The sequence below is a fragment of the Acomys russatus genome, chromosome 20 (assembly GCF_903995435.1).
Source record: "Acomys russatus chromosome 20, mAcoRus1.1, whole genome shotgun sequence".
Taxonomy (NCBI): Eukaryota; Metazoa; Chordata; class Mammalia; order Rodentia; family Muridae; genus Acomys; species Acomys russatus.
The window spans coordinates 63219655-63237424 of NC_067156.1; the positions used below are offsets into that span (position 1 = coordinate 63219655).

The following is a 17770-nucleotide window of genomic DNA, read 5'->3' on the forward strand; positions in this document are numbered from 1 at the left end:
ACTGTGCTGCCTATAGCACATTGAGTTAGACGTGGCAGTGGGTCTGCTTGCGGGGGTTGAAAAGAAAGCTCATCTCAGTCACTGTAGCAAAGAGAAGCCATTTCTAAGGTCTTCTAAGTCTCCAGTGTTCACAGGAATAGGTCTCAGTACAGGGTAGGTATCACACACCCCTAGTTACCCTGCCATACAGCACCAGTGCCCTCTGGGTTTGTACCAACACTTGGGTCAATTCTCTGGGTGACCAAAAACAGTACAGCAGGAACCTTCCCTCCTCCCAGTTTCCAAGAACTACTCTAAAAGATTCTTCCCATCCTGGTCCCTTGAATTTCCCAGGGCAAAAGGATACAAATAGGGAGCACGGCCTTCCCAGCATCTGTAGGAGCACGTGGAGGACTTGCTTGTCCACAGGGTGGAGGCTGAGGAGGCAGCCATCTCGTTCTCCTTGCTGAGCCGCATCAGCAGAGAAAACTAAGATGCCACACTCATTTCCACTCCCCTCAAGATCCCTGTACACCAGTCACCCAGGACACTGAGCCCTTTCCTAGGCACCATGGGGACAAAGGAGAAGGCATCAGTCACTGGCTTTGGGGTGAAGAGTTTGTCTGGGGTGCTGTGGCAAGGTGAGTGGTACCAGTGCGCTGAAGAAAAAATCATGATAAGAACAATGATGATTATTTGAAAACTGCTACTGCTACTACTATACACACACACACACACACACACACACACACACACACACACCTCCAATCCACTCAGAAGGAACTGGTGTGGTTAAATCGCAAGGCCTTACATTGTCAGTATCACAGCATAAAGGCTTAGTGGCCATAGTGATGTCATACTTAAGGCAGCCAGTCAGCTTGGACTGGCTTGAAAGGGTGAATGGATTGTAGGGCACTCCAAAAACCCCATCTTTTGGTTCTCTGAGAACCTCCTGAGGCCAGATATGATGGGTGACTTCTGACTGAAGACCCCATGCAGTGTGTGGCTAACCATGCATAGCCAAGAAGCAAAAGAAAGCTACTGCCGCTTCCAGGCCTGGGGCAGACCTTTGTGTACCAACCAACAATGCTCCCTAGAGCTAATGTGCTGCTACCCTTCTCTTCCTTCCCTCTGTCTGTCTGTCTGTCTGTCTGTCTGTCTGTCCAACTTGATGGGCAGTTGTGCTGTACTCGGTGCAGATCTTCACAGGGAATGTTCCTGGGGCAGGGACAGATGCCAAGGTCTACATCACCATCTATGGAGACCTCGGGGACACTGGGGAGAGGTACCTTGGCAAGTCGGAGAACCGCACCAACAAGTTTGAGAAAGGAACGGTAGGAAAGACACACCGGGTTCATTTTACCTGTCTCCTCTCTGGGTCCAGCCATCTGAGAGCCAGATCTTCTGGTCCTGAGGGTATCTTGGTATTCTGTGAGGTGCCCTGCATCCTCCTTTGGGCTTTTGACAGTGCTTTCCCTCTGTAAGCAGAGATGGTCCACCTTCCCAGCCAATGCACCTCTCTGGGTCCTGTCCATGGGGTGGGGTGGAGCGGAAGTTCAGCCTGAGCTCTCAACTGTGTTCTATGTGGGAATGGCCTCTTTGGAAAGCCAGCTCAGAACTTGCTCGGTGGCAGCAGCTGGCCTGACAGAGACTTAATTAGGGGCCTGGAAGCCTGGCTCTGCCTTCATCTCCTTGTCTGATTCAACTTCGCTGGCCTTGGTTTCCCTGACTCAAGGATGAGGAAGCAAATATATAACTGCTAAAGTGTGTTGTACAGAGCTGGGGCCCTTGGGGACAATATGAATAATACTAGGGAACAAAAGGGCCACTTGCTCCCCCCAGGTAGATTCACCTTGACCCTGACCTACCTATTCATGGCCATGCATGCTGTCTACTAAGGTTCTGTAACTATAAAAGGCTTGAAAGACACACAGTCAGGATCTGCAGTGCTTTTAGCTCTGATCTGTGATCACAGGAAGGGTGAAGTCACTCAAACTTTCCCTCCGTGCAGCTCAGCTTCCCTCTCCCACCACAGCTCCTCTCCCTTCCCTGTGCCCCCGCCACACCCTTCACTAGACCCTCAGTTCCTTTCCTTCCTCTCCATGTGCCTATGCCTACCTGAAACCTCACAGGCCAGGGGATCTCCAAAGCGAAGAGTCATGGGATGGGTCCAGCTGCTGCCTTGCCAACAGCCGCGCCCGTGCAGGCACACATGCATGTCCCAAGAGCCTGACTCCCACCCAGACAGGCCTTTTTGTGTTGACCCATCTGCCACTGATGAGGAAGGAATTAGCTGTGGGACAAGCAGCAGGAGTCCCTGTAAGTGGCTCTGTAATGCCTGGTGACCCCATATGTCAAGCTCAAAGAAGGAGCCCAGCCTGCTGCTGGGCCCTCAGAAGGCATGTCCCAGCACTCTTATCACCAGCTAGATAAGACCCATCAGCCTTTAACTTCACTTTCCTGCTTCTGAATCAGGAATAATAACATGATTCCCAATTAGACCTCTGCACTGAGAAAGAGGAAATGGACATCATATTGAGCAAGATAATTTACAAATCTCTCCCTCTCTCCCTCCTCCTCTCTGTCTATCTGTCTGTCTGTCTCTGTCTCTCTCTCTCTCACACACACACACAAAGCACAAGAGATGTAACTAGTTAGGTACAGGAGAGGTCCTATCTTTCTCTTTCCACTTTAGAAAAATAGAAAGCGAAGAAGCCAAAGTGAATTCCCGTGACATCACTGGCTCTAGACCAAGTACATGTTTGATCAAGTATCCAGACACTGGGCTCAGATCTCCTGAATTAGATGATAGTTCTAATACTAATTGGTTATATTATCTTGGACAACTTATTTAATATCTATGTGTCTTATAAAATAGTTTTGAGTGACCGTGAGATGCCCAACTGTGCCCAGTTGGCTTGCTATGCTGGGCCTCATTAAGGCTTAGGGGAGTTCCCCGCCCCCACCTGCCATGGATGCCTACTGTTCACACCGGGTAAATGTGTTGGAATTAATAGTAATGTGATGGAGAGACTTTTGTTCACACCAGAGCGTACCAAAGAATAAGTGCTCAACAAATACACAGAGAGAATAAATGAGTAAAAATATAAATAAAAATGAAGCAAAAAAAAATGAAGCAATCAAGCTCTGAGTTCATATTCCACCCCTCACTTTCATACACACACACACACACACACACACACAAACACACACGCATGCACCACCATAAGAAGTCTCCCCCATCACATTGTCTTTGTTTCTTCTGGTATTTTTGGAGTTTTTGCTGGTTTTGTTTGGTTTGTTGGTCCTTTTGAGATAGGGTCTCACTCTGTGGCCTAGATTGAACCAGAACTTACTATGTGACCCAAACCGACTTGGAACTCATGACAGTCTTCCCGCCTCCACTTCCCAGCTCTTCTGGTTTTGTTGCCACACAAGAACTGAAGCTGCATCTGCTTTGTTACTAATTGATAATTCCTAAGTTCATTGATTAGGATTTGAAAACTTCCATTTCTCTATCCACTTTCTCTGGGAGCCAGGAGTCATTCATATCATCATCATCATCATCATCATCATCATCATCATCATTATTATTATTATTATTATTATTATTATTATTTATTAAGTATACGTGCTCTGCCTGCATGTACAACTGCAGGCCAGAAGAGGGCATTAGATCACATTATAGATGGTTGTGAGCCACCATGTGGTTGCTGGGATTTGAACTCAGATCCTCTGGAAGAGCAGTTAGTGCTCTTAATCTCTGAGCCATCGCTCCAGCCTGCCAGGAGTCATTCTTAATGCCCAGTTTCTTACCAGTACCCTCCCCTTCAATCCGTTGCCTGGCCTGAGAGTCTCCTTATAGGTATCCTCAGATCAACTGGGGCAACTCCATCACTATCAGTCCTTCCCCATCTGCCTCTGTCTGGAACCCAACCACATCTCCCCTGCACATGCCACCAGCCCACCCAATGCTAATAGAACACTACCTTTTTCCAGTCCTCTGGGGATACACAGATCATGACATCATCTAAATCTGCCATGGTTATTTGCAGATTTTCAGTACCTGCCCTACACAGCCCACCTGCCATGTCCCCAGCAGACCACTCAGCACACTTTTTTCTCTATGCCGTTCCACATGTTTTCTCTGTTTTCATGCTCTTGTACCATAGAAGTGACACGCAGTGCTGCTGTGGTGTGGTTTCTCCTTTTTACCTAAAAGCCAATGCAATTACTCCTTATCTGGCCTTTAGCATTCAATAGGATGCAGTGGAAATCTTTTTCTACACCAAGATATTCAAATGGATCAGAGGTTGGTGCTTCTTTGTAACCACCCACTCCACGGAGAATGTTGTTCCATAATCACTCTGCTGTTCCCACAGGGGTGAAGCCCCGGATGGCTTCTGACTTTCCTCTGTCAGAGCTGTCCTGCTGCAAACACTCTAGTGCACATGTTAAGATCCTCCATTAACACCCAGGCAGCCAAGTAGACGCTGCACTCAATTGGATTCTAGTGAACTCAGTTGCTGCAGTTTCTGGCTAACAGACAAGGGCCAACATTTCTCATCTGCACCTGCCATAGCCTTTGGGTATTTGACCCACTTCATGAGACATTTTCTTCAAACACACAAAGGTTCATCCCAAAAGAAATCCAGGAAAAATTATCTTCCCCAAAGAGGGACACATAATTGGGCCAGTGAGGAAGCAAGTCTTGAACATGGACACTAAACACTGATCTTTGAAGTTCCATTCTAGAGGGGATCTCCAGCTGGGAGTGTCTACTCAACCCAGTAATTTGGGAGAATGGGGCTGGAGGGATCAAAGTGATGTCCCCGCCAAGTCTCCATACTTGGTCTCTCCAGGCTGACACTTTCATCATTGAGGCCGCTGACCTGGGTGTCATCTACAAGATCAAGCTCCGCCATGACAACACCAAATGGTGTGCAGACTGGTATGTGGAGAAGGTGGAAATCTGGAATGACACCAACGAGGACGAGTTTCTATTCCTGTGCGGACGCTGGCTATCCCTGAAGAAGGAGGATGGGCGGCTGGAGAGGCTCTTTTATGAGAAGGTAGCACAAGGGGGCCCTGGGACCTCCATGCTGCCACAGCCTGTGGTCACCTTTATGCTCAGGGAATATCCTTGGAGCAGAAGGTGCCCACATTACCCCGTGGGCCCAGGCTGTGCTTTTCCTTGCAGGAGTACACTGGGGACCGCAGTAGCAACTGCAGCAGCCCTGCTGACTTCTGGGAGATTGCCCTGAGTTCCAAGATGGCAGACGTGGACATCGCCACAGTGACAGGACCCATGGTTGACTATGTTCAGGATGGCCCAGGTAAGCAGAGCAGAGAGCCCTTTGGAAGATGAACGGGTGCAGGAAAGTGACCTTAAGCTATTCTTAGACAGGCTGTCACTGTACTGTCACTGCTGAAGTGGGTCTAGAGATTTGTACTTTGTGGCGTTTACACATACAACAGTCCTGTAAGGTGAGCAGGCGGAGAGACGCCCCCTACAGTTGAAGCAGTGGATCAAGTTGTGGTGATGGCCTCCTTAATCCACCAGAAGGATGCTCTCTTAAACTCTGCCCCCACCCAGGGACACTCAGAACCTGAGTTCTGGCCGAGGGACCTGGGACAATCCAACAGAAAGCGGGATCAACAGGAATCTGCCACGCAAAGTATCATGTGGTATGTTCCTGGGTCTAGGAAAGAGGTCCCAAGCTGCTTGTTTGGGAACTCAAGGTCCATTTCTTGTTCTGACCAAAACCAGCTTTGGATAAGTCAGTCTCTTGGCCTTTGTACTTGCTTCCACCATGAAGCAGTGTCCTTGAGAAACTCATTTCACCATTCATATTTTTGAGATAATACAGTTATGTTTGTTTCTTGAATATTTAAAGGTTCTGCCTTCTTAGACTTAGGAGCATGATCAGCATGATGCCACCCTCCAGGACAGCATGGTGTAGGTCTATGGAGTCAGACACTGACATCCTCCCTACATGCCACCTTCTCATTGTGTGAAAAACTATGAGACCCACAGGTGGCTGTCCTTCACACAGCTCTGTGACCACCTGTGGGGAGGCCAGGGGAGCTAAACAAGTGCTTGTAGAGTGCTGTGCCAGGGGCTGGAGCAGGGAGATGCTGGTCCTGGATACCTTCCAGAGAGATACAGATGACATAGCCTAAGCCCACTGCAGCAGGGAAGTGACTCCTGTCAACTGAATGACAGGCCAGCAGGCTTCTTCACTTACTGATTCCTAACTGCAAATGACAGGGACCTGGAAACCGTCGCCTAAACAACTTCAGCATTTTTTTCTAGTGCATAAAAATTCCAAGGCAAGCCATCTAAAGCTAACCCAACAGCTCCAGGGTGCCTACTGAGCACTGTTCCTACAACCTGGAAACCCTGGCTCCCACCACCCTAAAGGCTACTCAAGGTAGCCTTCCCAGATGGGAGCTGAGAGCCCTCACATCCACATCCCACGCAGAATGAATAGGATACTCCTTCCAAGAGAGGCAGACCCTTAAAACAATTATCCCAGAATCCCATGCAGCAACTGCCAGCTTACCATTCAGACCACCCTTAGTGGAAGGAAAATGAATCCTGATTGAGTCTCTAGAATCTAAGCCACATGACCTGAATGAGTTTGTCTGCTGACCGAACCAATGTGGTCTGGCTTGGGAATGGCTGCCTTCAAGGACCTCCTTGGCTGTGTTTACAGGTTTGGTACACTTTGGTTAGCATCCCCCAATTTCTGCTTTCCATGAGACCTTCTTTCTCAACAGTGCTTAGTGTTTCAGGCATGTGACCCCCAGACCTGTGGAAAGTTGTCCTTCATCTTCCTTGTCCAGGAGGGAAAGATTCAAATAAGTTAATTGGTCAATGAGGCTCTCAGAAGCTTGGCACTCCAAGGGACATGCTGACACTCTCTTGAGTCTTCATTGGGCATAACTGACTGCCTCATCCCCACAGGACAGACACACAACACCATGAGCTTACAGCCCATCTGGAAGGCTTTGTTGCACTTGATCTCTTGAGCAAGGGAGGAAGAAGAGGACCCTTTAAGATCAAGTTCTCAAAGCCCACAGGGACAGCACATTTGCCCCCATGGCCCGTTGTGAAGCTACCCCCTTCCCCACGATCTGTCTCTTGCAGTGATCCCCTACTATGTGTCAGTGACCACTGGGAAGCACAAGGATGCAGCCACTGACAGCCGGGCCTTTGTCTTGCTCATTGGGGAAGATGATGAGCGCACCAACCGCATCTGGCTGGACTACCCCCAGGGGAAGCAAGGCTTTAGCTGTGGCTCCGTGGAGGAATTCTACCTCGGTGGCCTGGATGTGGGCATCATCAAGAAAGTAGAGGTGCTGGCCCTGGGTCCCCATGATGGTGATTCCCCTGGAGAGTGGGGAAAAAACTGGCCAACATGTGGGGGTGGGGAACTGTGAACAGACAGAAGAATGACCCAGAGCCCCTCTGAGTTAGAGGCAGATCTCCAGCCTCTGCTGTCAGTGGGTGGGATGAACCCAGGTTTCCCATTTCTGCCTGATCAGTAGAGATATCCCATGTACCCATTCTCTCGTTGCTGCGTAACAAGTTACCATTAAGTTAGTAACTAAAAACAACTTGTGTCGGTGCACTGTCCTGGGTCCAGAGTTTGGCTGGGACTTCTCGAGGCCGCCTAAGATGAAGGCAAAGTGTGACCAGGCCTGTGATGTTTTCTTGGGCCTCCATCCCCTCCAAGCCTACCAGCTGTTGGCCAGATCCATTCTCCTGTTGTTGTAGGAGTCAGGCCTTTAGTTCCTGGTCAGTCCTTGCCTTGTGGCACTCAACAAAACCTGACCATGTCCTTCCAGGCCAGTAAGAAACAAGCTCTCTCCTTGTCTTCAAATGCCTCTGACTTCTTCCATTCCTAACACCCACCATCTCTTGTAAATAGCTCATCTGATGAGGCCAGGCCCACCAAGGTCATGTTTTCATTAACTGAGTTAAGTATCCTCTCTTCCATGGAAGGCTCCATGGTCAACGAGTGTCCAGCATTTTGGGAGGAAGTACTAGGGGGTAAGAGCACAAGGCAGGGAAAGAACCCTGAACAGGGAAGGCTTTTTCCTCAGCTCTTCCAAGATCCTCACTGGGATGGTGTGCCTCACAGCTGGGCCATGATGGAGCCTCCCCTGAGAGCTGCTGGCTGGTAGAGGAGCTGTGCCTGGCAGTGCCCACCCAGGGTACCAAGTACACATTACGCTGCAACTGTTGGCTTGCTAAGGACCGAGGCGATGGTGTCACCTCCCGTGTCTTTGACCTCCTGGATGCCATGGTTGTGAACATTGGGGTGAAGGTATGTGTGTGTGCCCTGCAAGTGGGAGATGCGGGAAAGATGAAAGTGAAGGAAGTAGGAGGTCATTGCTGGGATACTGCAAAAACTGTCATCTGGAAAGATGGCCGGACTGACTCAGGCCAGGAGACTGCTCTCTTTTGGTCTGTTGCTGTGTGACATTGGAGACATCTCCTGGTTTCTCTGGGCCTTGGTCTTCTCCTACACTACATGCAAATAGCATTTCCCTTCACTGCCTGTTCTGTGCTCAGTCATGGCCAAAACAAATGAAATCACTGACAGTACCTGAGGAGTTCTGCCCAGATGTGCCTCACTTTGTTCTCCATACCCACAGCATAGCAACAAGGCGAAGGACACCAGAGACTGAGGACCTTTAGATCTCATAGCAGTGTTGGTCACATGACATCTGGAAAAGTCAAGAAGGCAGGAGCTTTACTTTCTGTCTAATGGGTTACATGGGCTGGGACAAGTTGCAAAACCTCATAGGTCAGTGTCAGAGAGAAGGCAGGAGGCAGGAGGCAGGAGGCAGGTAGTCCAAAGACAAGAATCTGGTTAGTGATCCCGAGGCCTCCTGGTCACCTGGCCCTGTGCATCTCTTTCTCCTTCATGAGCTGCGGAGCCAACAACAGCCCAGCTCTGTTCAGTCAGGCCACCTACCAAGGTCAAGGTCAAGCAGGCCTGCCTGTCCTGTGATGGAAGTAGCAAGAGGCACTGTACTCTGCACTCCAAATCCTCCACAGGAAATTGTGCATGTGCCTGCCCCTCCTCAGCAGGGGTGTGGGGGGCAGAGGGGTTCTGAAGCACAGACATCTTCCTCTGTGGCCAGATGGATAGTGTGGGTGAACCTGCTGCTTATCCTGGGCTTCTTCCCTGACCCACTTCCCAGCCTCTGTGTGTCTTTGATGCACCCCACCCACCCTCCCATGCACAGCACACCCTGTGCTCCTCCCTGCTCAGCCTGAGGAAATTCACATCCGCATCCCACTATTCATAGAGTAAACAACACAGGCTAGTCACTGTACACACTGCAGGGCCCTTCAAACAACACAGGGTAGCCACTGTACACACTGCAGGGCCCTTCAAACAACACAGGCTAGTCACTGTACACACTGCAGGGTCCTTCAAACAACACAGGCTAGTCACTGTACACACTGCAGGGCCCTTCAAACAACACAGGCTAGTCACTGTACACACTGCAGGGCCCTTCAAACAACACAGGGTAGTCACTGTACACACTGCAGGGCCCTTCAAACAACACAGGCTAGTCACTGTACACACTGCAGGGCCCTTCAAACAACACAGGGTAGCCACTGTACACACTGCAGGGCCCTTCAAACAACACAGGCTAGTCACTGTACACACTGCAGGGCCCTTCAAACAACACAGGCTAGTCACTGTACACACTGCAGGGCCCTTCAAACAACACAGGCTAGTCACTGTACACACTGCAGGGCCCTTCAAACAACACAGGGTAGCCACTGTACACACTGCAGGGCCCTTCAAACAACACAGGCTTGCCACTGTACACACTGCAGGGCCCTTCAAACAACACAGGCTAGTCACTGTACACACTGCAGGGCCCTTCAAACAACACAGGCTAGTCACTGTACACACTGCAGGGCCCTTCAAACAACACAGGGTAGTCACTGTACACACTGCAGGGCCCTTCAAACAACACAGGGTAGTCACTGTACACACTGCAGGGCCCTTCAAACAACACAGGGTAGCCACTGTACACACTGCAGGGCCCTTCAAACAACACAGGGTAGCCACTGTACACACTGCAGGGCCCTTCAAACAACACAGGGTAGCCACTGTACACACTGCAGGGCCCTTCAAACAACACAGGGTAGTCACTGTACACACTGCAGGGCCCTTCAAACAACACAGGGTAGCCACTGTACACACTGCAGGGCCCTTCAAACAACACAGGGTAGCCACTGTACACACTGCAGGGCCCTTCAAACAACACAGGGTAGTCACTGTACACACTGCAGGGCCCTTCAAACAACACAGGGTAGTCACTGTACACACTGCAGGGCCCTTCAAACAACACAGGGTAGTCACTGTACACACTGCAGGGCCCTTCAAACAACACAGGCTAGTCACTGTACACACTGCAGGGCCCTTCAAACAACACAGGCTAGTCACTGTACACACTGCAGGGCCCTTCAAACAACACAGGGTAGCCACTGTACACACTGCAGGGCCCTTCAAACAACACAGGGTAGTCACTGTACACACTGCAGGGCCCTTCAAACAACACAGGGTAGCCACTGTACACACTGCAGGGCCCTTCAAACAACACAGGGTAGCCACTGTACACACTGCAGGGCCCTTCAAACAACACAGGGTAGTCACTGTACACACTGCAGGGCCCTTCAAACAACACAGGGTAGCCACTGTACACACTGCAGGGCCCTTCAAACAACACAGGGTAGCCACTGTACACACTGCAGGGCCCTTCAAACAACACAGGGTAGTCACTGTACACACTGCAGGGCCCTTCAAACAACACAGGGTAGTCACTGTACACACTGCAGGGCCCTTCAAACAACACAGGGTAGTCACTGTACACACTGCAGGGCCCTTCAAACAACACAGGCTAGTCACTGTACACACTGCAGGGCCCTTCAAACAACACAGGCTAGTCACTGTACACACTGCAGGGCCCTTCAAACAACACAGGGTAGCCACTGTACACACTGCAGGGCCCTTTGTGCTAGCCTCTCTCCAGGAGCCCTGCTTTGGAAACGTGCCAATTACATAAAAAGACATGTCTGTAAATGGAGGAATGAGGGACACAGAGAACACAGAGGCTAGCTGGGCCTGGCCTCAGAAGCTGGTCTCCTCCAGGCCATCAATACCCTTTCTATTTTTTTTTATGCTTGTATGGATAAGAGCAAGAAAGGGAAAGGTTTCTGCCTGTCGTCAGTAATTCTCCCAGTCCTACGTGTCAACTCTCCACAATGATGTCCTGTGACCTACTGTGAGTCAAGCCTTCGCATGCTACCCCGACCCTGTCCTGCTCTGGAGAAGAGTCCAGGTGCTACATGGAACAGTGGCCAGGACATGACCACAGTCACACATAGCCCACACAGCTAATGATCCAGATCTTCCTGAACAGCATGGGGCCTGGGCAGTTCCTTATGTATGGCAGAATGTGGCATACTTGCAATTTCTCCCCATCTCTCCAACTTTCAGACCTACTATTTGGTCTGTGGATACCTGTTAAGAAGGGATGAGTAAAAACCCAGGACCACAGGATGTCACACACAGGTGATACCTGCACCCAAGGCCAGCTCTCAAGAAGAGCCTTCCAAGTGCTCAACTCAGACACTCAGGAAGGGCAAGCTCTGCTCTCCCCTCAGGGCCTACAGATAAAGCGAATCTGGTCCTTTAGGAGCAAAATCCACACGGGGAGTGGAATTTGGATGAAGAGGTAAATAACTGCCCATTTCATAAGCAGCTTGAGGCAGAATTCTCAAAGCACCCTCATGGCATTCCTTGCTCACAGACATCAGAGGTGAGCTGGGTATGGCAGGAAGTTGAGGACACTTAGAACCACTGCGACATCCTCACATGTATGGCCTTACCATACACAAAGTGTCATACCACACACACAGCAACATACTACACAAATGCTCCATATACCATACACACATATGGATATCTTCACGTGGTACCATACCATATACCTGTATACCTACACCACATACATGGTAGTCCCAGTGCCAGCACCAATTGTATTTGGTCAACCTGAGTATCTCATGAGTCTTTAAGGAATGTCCCCGCCACTCTCCATAATGGGAGCAAAGATAGGGCTGGGACATCTGTCACAGGTGAAAAGCTAGCAGGGGGCACACCTGGATAGATGGAGCTCTACATACTCTGGAGACCACTGTCCTGCCTTCACATGGGCACACATGGATGGGCTCCCATAACTTATAGCCTCTGCCAGAGCCCCACCGGCTGTGAGAGTATGGTAGGGCCATGGGTGGCTGGCCTCGCTCTAGCCCCCTGGACATGTGCAGTCAGCTTAGCCAGAGTCAGCTCAGACCTTCAGGGTTTGGAGATCATGTCCTTTCTCTCTGGGGACACTGAGGTGGGTGAGGTGGTTTGGTGGGTGGGGCTGAGGGTCAGGAACTTACCCCTCTCATGGCAGGTGCTTTATGAAATGACTGTATGGACCGGTGACGTGGTCGGTGGAGGCACCGACTCCAACATCTTCATGACCCTCTATGGCATCAACGGGAGCACAGAAGAGGTGCAGCTGGACAAAAAGAAGGCCAGGTACTCAGCGGGAGCCTGACTCCATAGCCTGGACTCATCCGACCCCCACCCAACTCTATCTTCAGCCATACTGGCTCCGTCCCACCCACTGTATACCATAAGGCCTCCTAGCTGTCTTACCTTTGCTGCTATTTTTCAACAATTTTCTCTTTCAAGAGCCAGATTAAATATCCCTACTCTAGGAAGCCTGCCTTGAGTACCAAAGCCCATAGCAATTTTTCTTCCTTAAAAAAAATCTAATTATTTTTATTTTATGTGTATGAATGCTTTACCTACATGTATGTTTGCATACCGCTTGGGTGCCTATAATACCCATGAAGGCCAGAAGAGGGTGTTAGACACCCTTAGAGTGGAGTTACAGATAGTCATGAACTGCCATGTGGGTGCTGTGGATAGAACCCTGGTATTCTGGAAGAGTAGCTAATATTCTTAACCTAGACGCCGTCTCTGCAACCCAGTTCTCTCTTCTTTTGTTCACTCATTTGATCTTTCAAAACTGTTCACCTTAAGGCCCATATGGTTGCCGTTGCTGCATCTTGCTCATTTCATGGTTTTGTTCCATGCACTGTGTCAGTGTGAGATGTCCCAGTGGGAGAAACAGCATGAAGCTTGCATGGAATTCTACTTATGTGGATTTTCTGCATCTAAAATAATTGCAAAAATAAAAATGATCAGTTTTTTAAAACATTACCAAATGGCCCATGAGGGTGATGGTTTTGGTGATGGAGGTGACAATGGGGACTAGGCTACTGAAGCTATGCAGACCAGGCAGAGATTTCTCCCCACAGACAGAGCAGCTCATCTCTGGGGTCTGGTAAGGATCCTTTCATGGCCTCTCTTAGCACTCCCACCTTCCTGTTATGCAATTCCTATGGTGATAACCTTGAGGTGGCTAACATTCAGTACCCACTCCATGCCAGGCTCTGCTGAAAGAGCTTTGTCAACCTGTTTCAATTCAGGGCACTCCCTTTAGTTTGCACAGTTAGCACCCACCATTTATAATGAAGTCCTGAGGCACAGAGAAATAAAGTAGATAGTTCAAGGTCACTGGGATTTGAACTGAGAAATCTTGGGACTAAATGAAGCACTGGTGGGGGCAGAGACCATTTATTTAAAGCTTGCTGTAACACAGGTCAGGTAACGTTACCAGGTGTGGTAAGGTGGACAGATGTGTTGTAAAGCATCACTGTGGTACAGTGAGGCACGCTAAAAATTAGGCATCCCATATGACCCACATTAAAAAAAAAAAGTGTTGTGTTTCTCCCTCTGCTCCCTGAGCTGGGAAACTGGAACCAAATAAGAAAGCTGATAGTTACCAGACAAGTGGCCACTGTGAGTCAGGTGCCAAAAACGCTGTGGGTCGGAGCCTGGTGTCCAGGTATGGGCTGGCTATGCTCCATAGCATGCTCGATTCCTGCTACTCTCTTCCCTCTAATGCAAGCCCAACCCCAACTAAGATTTCTGGGGTTTTTCTCTGGCCGATTCTCTCGTTCTTATGTTCTACCTGATTTGCAGAGTCCAACACCTAATTGCAGAGGGAAGGGAGGGTGGGAGGGAAGCCAGACGTCTCCAGGTGCTAATTCTAGTGCCGTGGCTTGCAGTCCTGTCATAAGTGGCCACACTATAAACACCGTGAGGCCTAGTCAGGCGGAAGGACTTTCTCTGCATAGCTTAATGCTAAGAGGGGAGGGGAGCCACATTTCCTACTTGATCTGGCATGCTGTCCCTCCCTGAGCCGTTGCTTTGCTTTATTGCCTCCACTCCCAGAACGTGTTCCCCCCATGCCTGAGAGGCATTGTCAGGGACATCTGGGTGGTAGATTAGGACAGAAAGAGCACTGGGCACATGTCATAATCACAGCATGGGGCTGTGCAAGGAGACACTTATCTCCAAGAAAAGCTGTGTAGCCAAGACGGAGGCCAGGACACACGTGCCTATGCACACACATGTACAGAGACCCCGTAGGGTGCTTGCAGTAGGCCCTTATTGTCAGATGCTGTGTGCTCAACAGTCAGGAGCGAGTCATTCTCTCTCCTCATCTAAGCTTCTCACTTCTAGAGAATTCTAATGGTCATGAAACACATGGCCATGAGTTGTCAAAGGAGAGACAACCTGTGAATTGACACTGTCTCCAAATCAAGGAAGCCTTCATAGTCTCACTCGCACTGAATGTGGTCTGTTTTTAAAAGTGTGTCTTGCACCCAAAGAACTATAACAATTGACCCTTGGAGTCACCTCTTCAGGCCACGTGCACCACCCCAGGGTCCCATCAGCAGTACCATAGAGTCAGTCATCACCCAAGCAGTCAGTCATGAGTGAAGGTTGCATCGTGCAGGCGGCCCTGTGGGAAGAGCAGCAAAGACAAAAAGGTAGAGCATCTCTGAAAGGACGGAGCCATTGGACAGGAGAATGGCAGCCACAGAAGCAACACTGCCTTCAATTTGCTGACACTTCACAACTGACAGGGATATGGAACAATCCAGAGCCACTGTGCACTCCATTGCACAGTTGCACACAGAGAAGCAAGGCCAACCTGGAGGTGTACAACCTACCCCACCCTTCAGGTGGCCCTTGTCACCCATAGAATGTCACCTGATGAACTTCTTTTGACCTTTAAAGTTTGCTTCACACCCATTTGGTCTCCAGGATAGCTTTGTGAAATCCCAGGGTGCCACTCTCCCCAGACCACAAGCAAGGAACCCCAGTCCCAGAAAGGGAGGTAAGAAACCAGCAAATGAGAATAGAACCCAAAGCTGCTATCTCTTGGTTCGGAGCTGTGTCTGTCAGCCATGCCTTCTTAACTCACTCTTTCAGGACCCCACCTGGGGTGCAAGAGCTGGGCAGCTGGAGAATTGCCGGGAGCCAGGAGGCATCTGGTCTGTGGCCGGGGTTAGCTTACCAACTTCCCTTCTTCATGCCTCTCCTCCAGGTTTGAGCGGGAGCAAAATGACACCTTCATCATGGAGATCCTGGACATTGCTCCTTTTACCAAGATGCGCATCCGCATCGATGGGATGGGTAGCCGGCCGGAGTGGTTCCTGGAGAGGGTAAGGTGGTGCCCTCCCTCTGTCCCTGCTCACCTGTCCTCCATGCCATTGGGTTATAAGTGACCTTCTTGTAATGCAGGCATCCTGACCACGAACTTCTGTGTGAATTAATCGGGGGTGGGGTGGGGTGATGAGAGGTTTTGTTTGTGCCTAATAAGAGCTGAATTACAGCCAGAGAACACAGCACAGTGGGCAGAGCCTGGGATGGAGAAGGTTTGGAGCGTACGTCACTTGGGACAAGAGATGTGGAGGAATTAGAACAGAGTGAGGCAGTGAGAGCTGGGTGGGCAGTGGGTTTCCTATGCCCCCTGTAACTATACTGCTAGGTAGCTGCTCTTTGCCCCTGTCTTCTCTTTCTGGAGGAGCCTGAGCCCACTCAGGCAGCCAGGCTATGGCCCATCCCTGGGCTCTCAGGCAGGCTGGCTGCATCCTGAACAGAGATAACGAGAAACTTAAAACTAGTAGAAGCGTGACGTCTCTTGCTTTGCTTCCGTCTTCTCCTCCTGAGAACACAGCACAGAGAACACATCACACACCACACACAGTCAGAGGCTCAGCTTCTCCCAAGGACAGAAGGTGTCTGCACTTCTCGTCACTCTTTGCTTAACCTCCCTTGCTCAACCTTCCCTGGCCTTGTGAGACTCTGATGCTGGGGACCAGGGGACAGGCACTGACACTGTTATGGAGCACAGGGCTCCCAGTGCACAGTTTAGCTTGTTAAGTTTTCATGAGGACAAATGACAAAGATGACAGTTCCACAGGTATGCTCTGGTGTCAAATGGGCTGGCGCTGGTGTCAGATGCCCTCCTTGTACAATGTGAGACAGTTTCCTGCAGCTGTGTGACAACACTCCAGACTTTGGGGATCAGAAGAGCAGTTGTGGAGGTTCAGGCAGGCCTCATGCCCTCTGAAGACAGCACTGGATCTGACCTCAGCTGTCCTCAAGCTCTAGCTGGTATCACATAGCACTTTCCCCATGTGCACATGTCTTTGTGTGTAAACTCCCCCATCCTGCTCTGCGTAGGGCCCACCAGTCACCTCATCTTAACCAATTGTTACCCTAGTTTAAATAAGGTCTTACCCCAAGAGTTTGATGACTAGAACGTCAATGTACATACTCAGGGTTGGGAAACGTGGTTTAATTTATAATACAAACTCTTGTGCAAGCTTGTCTGAAACAGTCTTGCCATCCCTCATCCACCCAAGGCTGTCTATTCTGGTTCTCCTCAGCCCCCCTCCATTCCCTGTAGAGCCATTTCAGACTTTCTTTGGGCCAACAATATTGCATCCATGCCAACCTAGTAAGTATCAGTGCCCTACTCCCAGGCTGGGAATGGCTTGATTAGTTTTATTTTCCATCATTTATTTAGCAAAAAAAAATTTTAACACACCATTCTAGACATTGCTGTGGGAGCCTTTTCAGATAAATTTCCAATTTCCAGGTGGCATGTGACTTTCAGCACATCACATAAACAGAGCCCAGCCCACACCCACAAGTATGGATCAGGGAGCTCGGGGAGGCGGGTTATCAGGGAATGGGGAGTACATTCCTACACGGGCCCTCTCTAGATCCTGCTAAAGAACATGAACACAGGAGACCTGACAATGTTCTACTATGGAGACTGGCTGTCCCAAAGGAAGGGCAAGAAGACATTGGTGTGTGAAATGTGTGCAGTCATCGATGAAGAGGAGATGATGGAGTGGACATCCTATACAGTTTCGGTGAAGACCAGTGACATCTTGGGTAGGTTGTGGCCCCCCACCTCCACTTCCTCTTGACTTCTGCTCTTGAGTCACAACTCGAGACTAGCTTCTGGTCAGGGCATTTTTCTTCACATAAACTTCTGAAGCTAAATCATCTCTGCATTGTTTGTGGGGACAAAGTAGTTCCTCCCAGCGACCAAGCTGGTTTCTTCCACGACCCCTCATAGAAATGGAGAAGATAGCTTTGGGTACACGGCCTTAACATAGCTCAGAGCCCTGCAGCTTCTGCTATTGCTGGATGCCACTCACTCTAGTGCTCTGACACTTGGCATGTCTGTGCTTCACAGTATGTGACTCTGGCCTGGGGGCTGAGGGCAGACATATGACTCCAGGGGGCCCATAAGTCTCACATTC

The 17770-nt window shown here is 49.9% G+C and overlaps 1 protein-coding gene across 3 annotated transcripts in view; it reads left to right on the forward strand.

The window, feature by feature from the left end:
* Loxhd1 (lipoxygenase homology PLAT domains 1) overlaps window positions 1–17770 on the forward strand; it is a 155174-nt gene that overhangs the window by 106010 nt on the left and 31394 nt on the right. For 2 of the 3 annotated variants that reach the window (XM_051163240.1, XM_051163244.1), the window contains 8 exons: window positions 1159–1313; window positions 4842–5051; window positions 5180–5315; window positions 7133–7341; window positions 8130–8315; window positions 12478–12605; window positions 15535–15652; window positions 17222–17396. In XM_051163240.1, the coding sequence (XP_051019197.1) occupies window positions 1159–1313; window positions 4842–5051; window positions 5180–5315; window positions 7133–7341; window positions 8130–8315; window positions 12478–12605; window positions 15535–15652; window positions 17222–17396 (1317 nt within the window). The remainder of the gene's footprint in view (window positions 1–1158; window positions 1314–4841; window positions 5052–5179; window positions 5316–7132; window positions 7342–8129; window positions 8316–12477; window positions 12606–15534; window positions 15653–17221; window positions 17397–17770) is intronic. The other variant, XM_051163241.1, reaches the window with a different exon arrangement.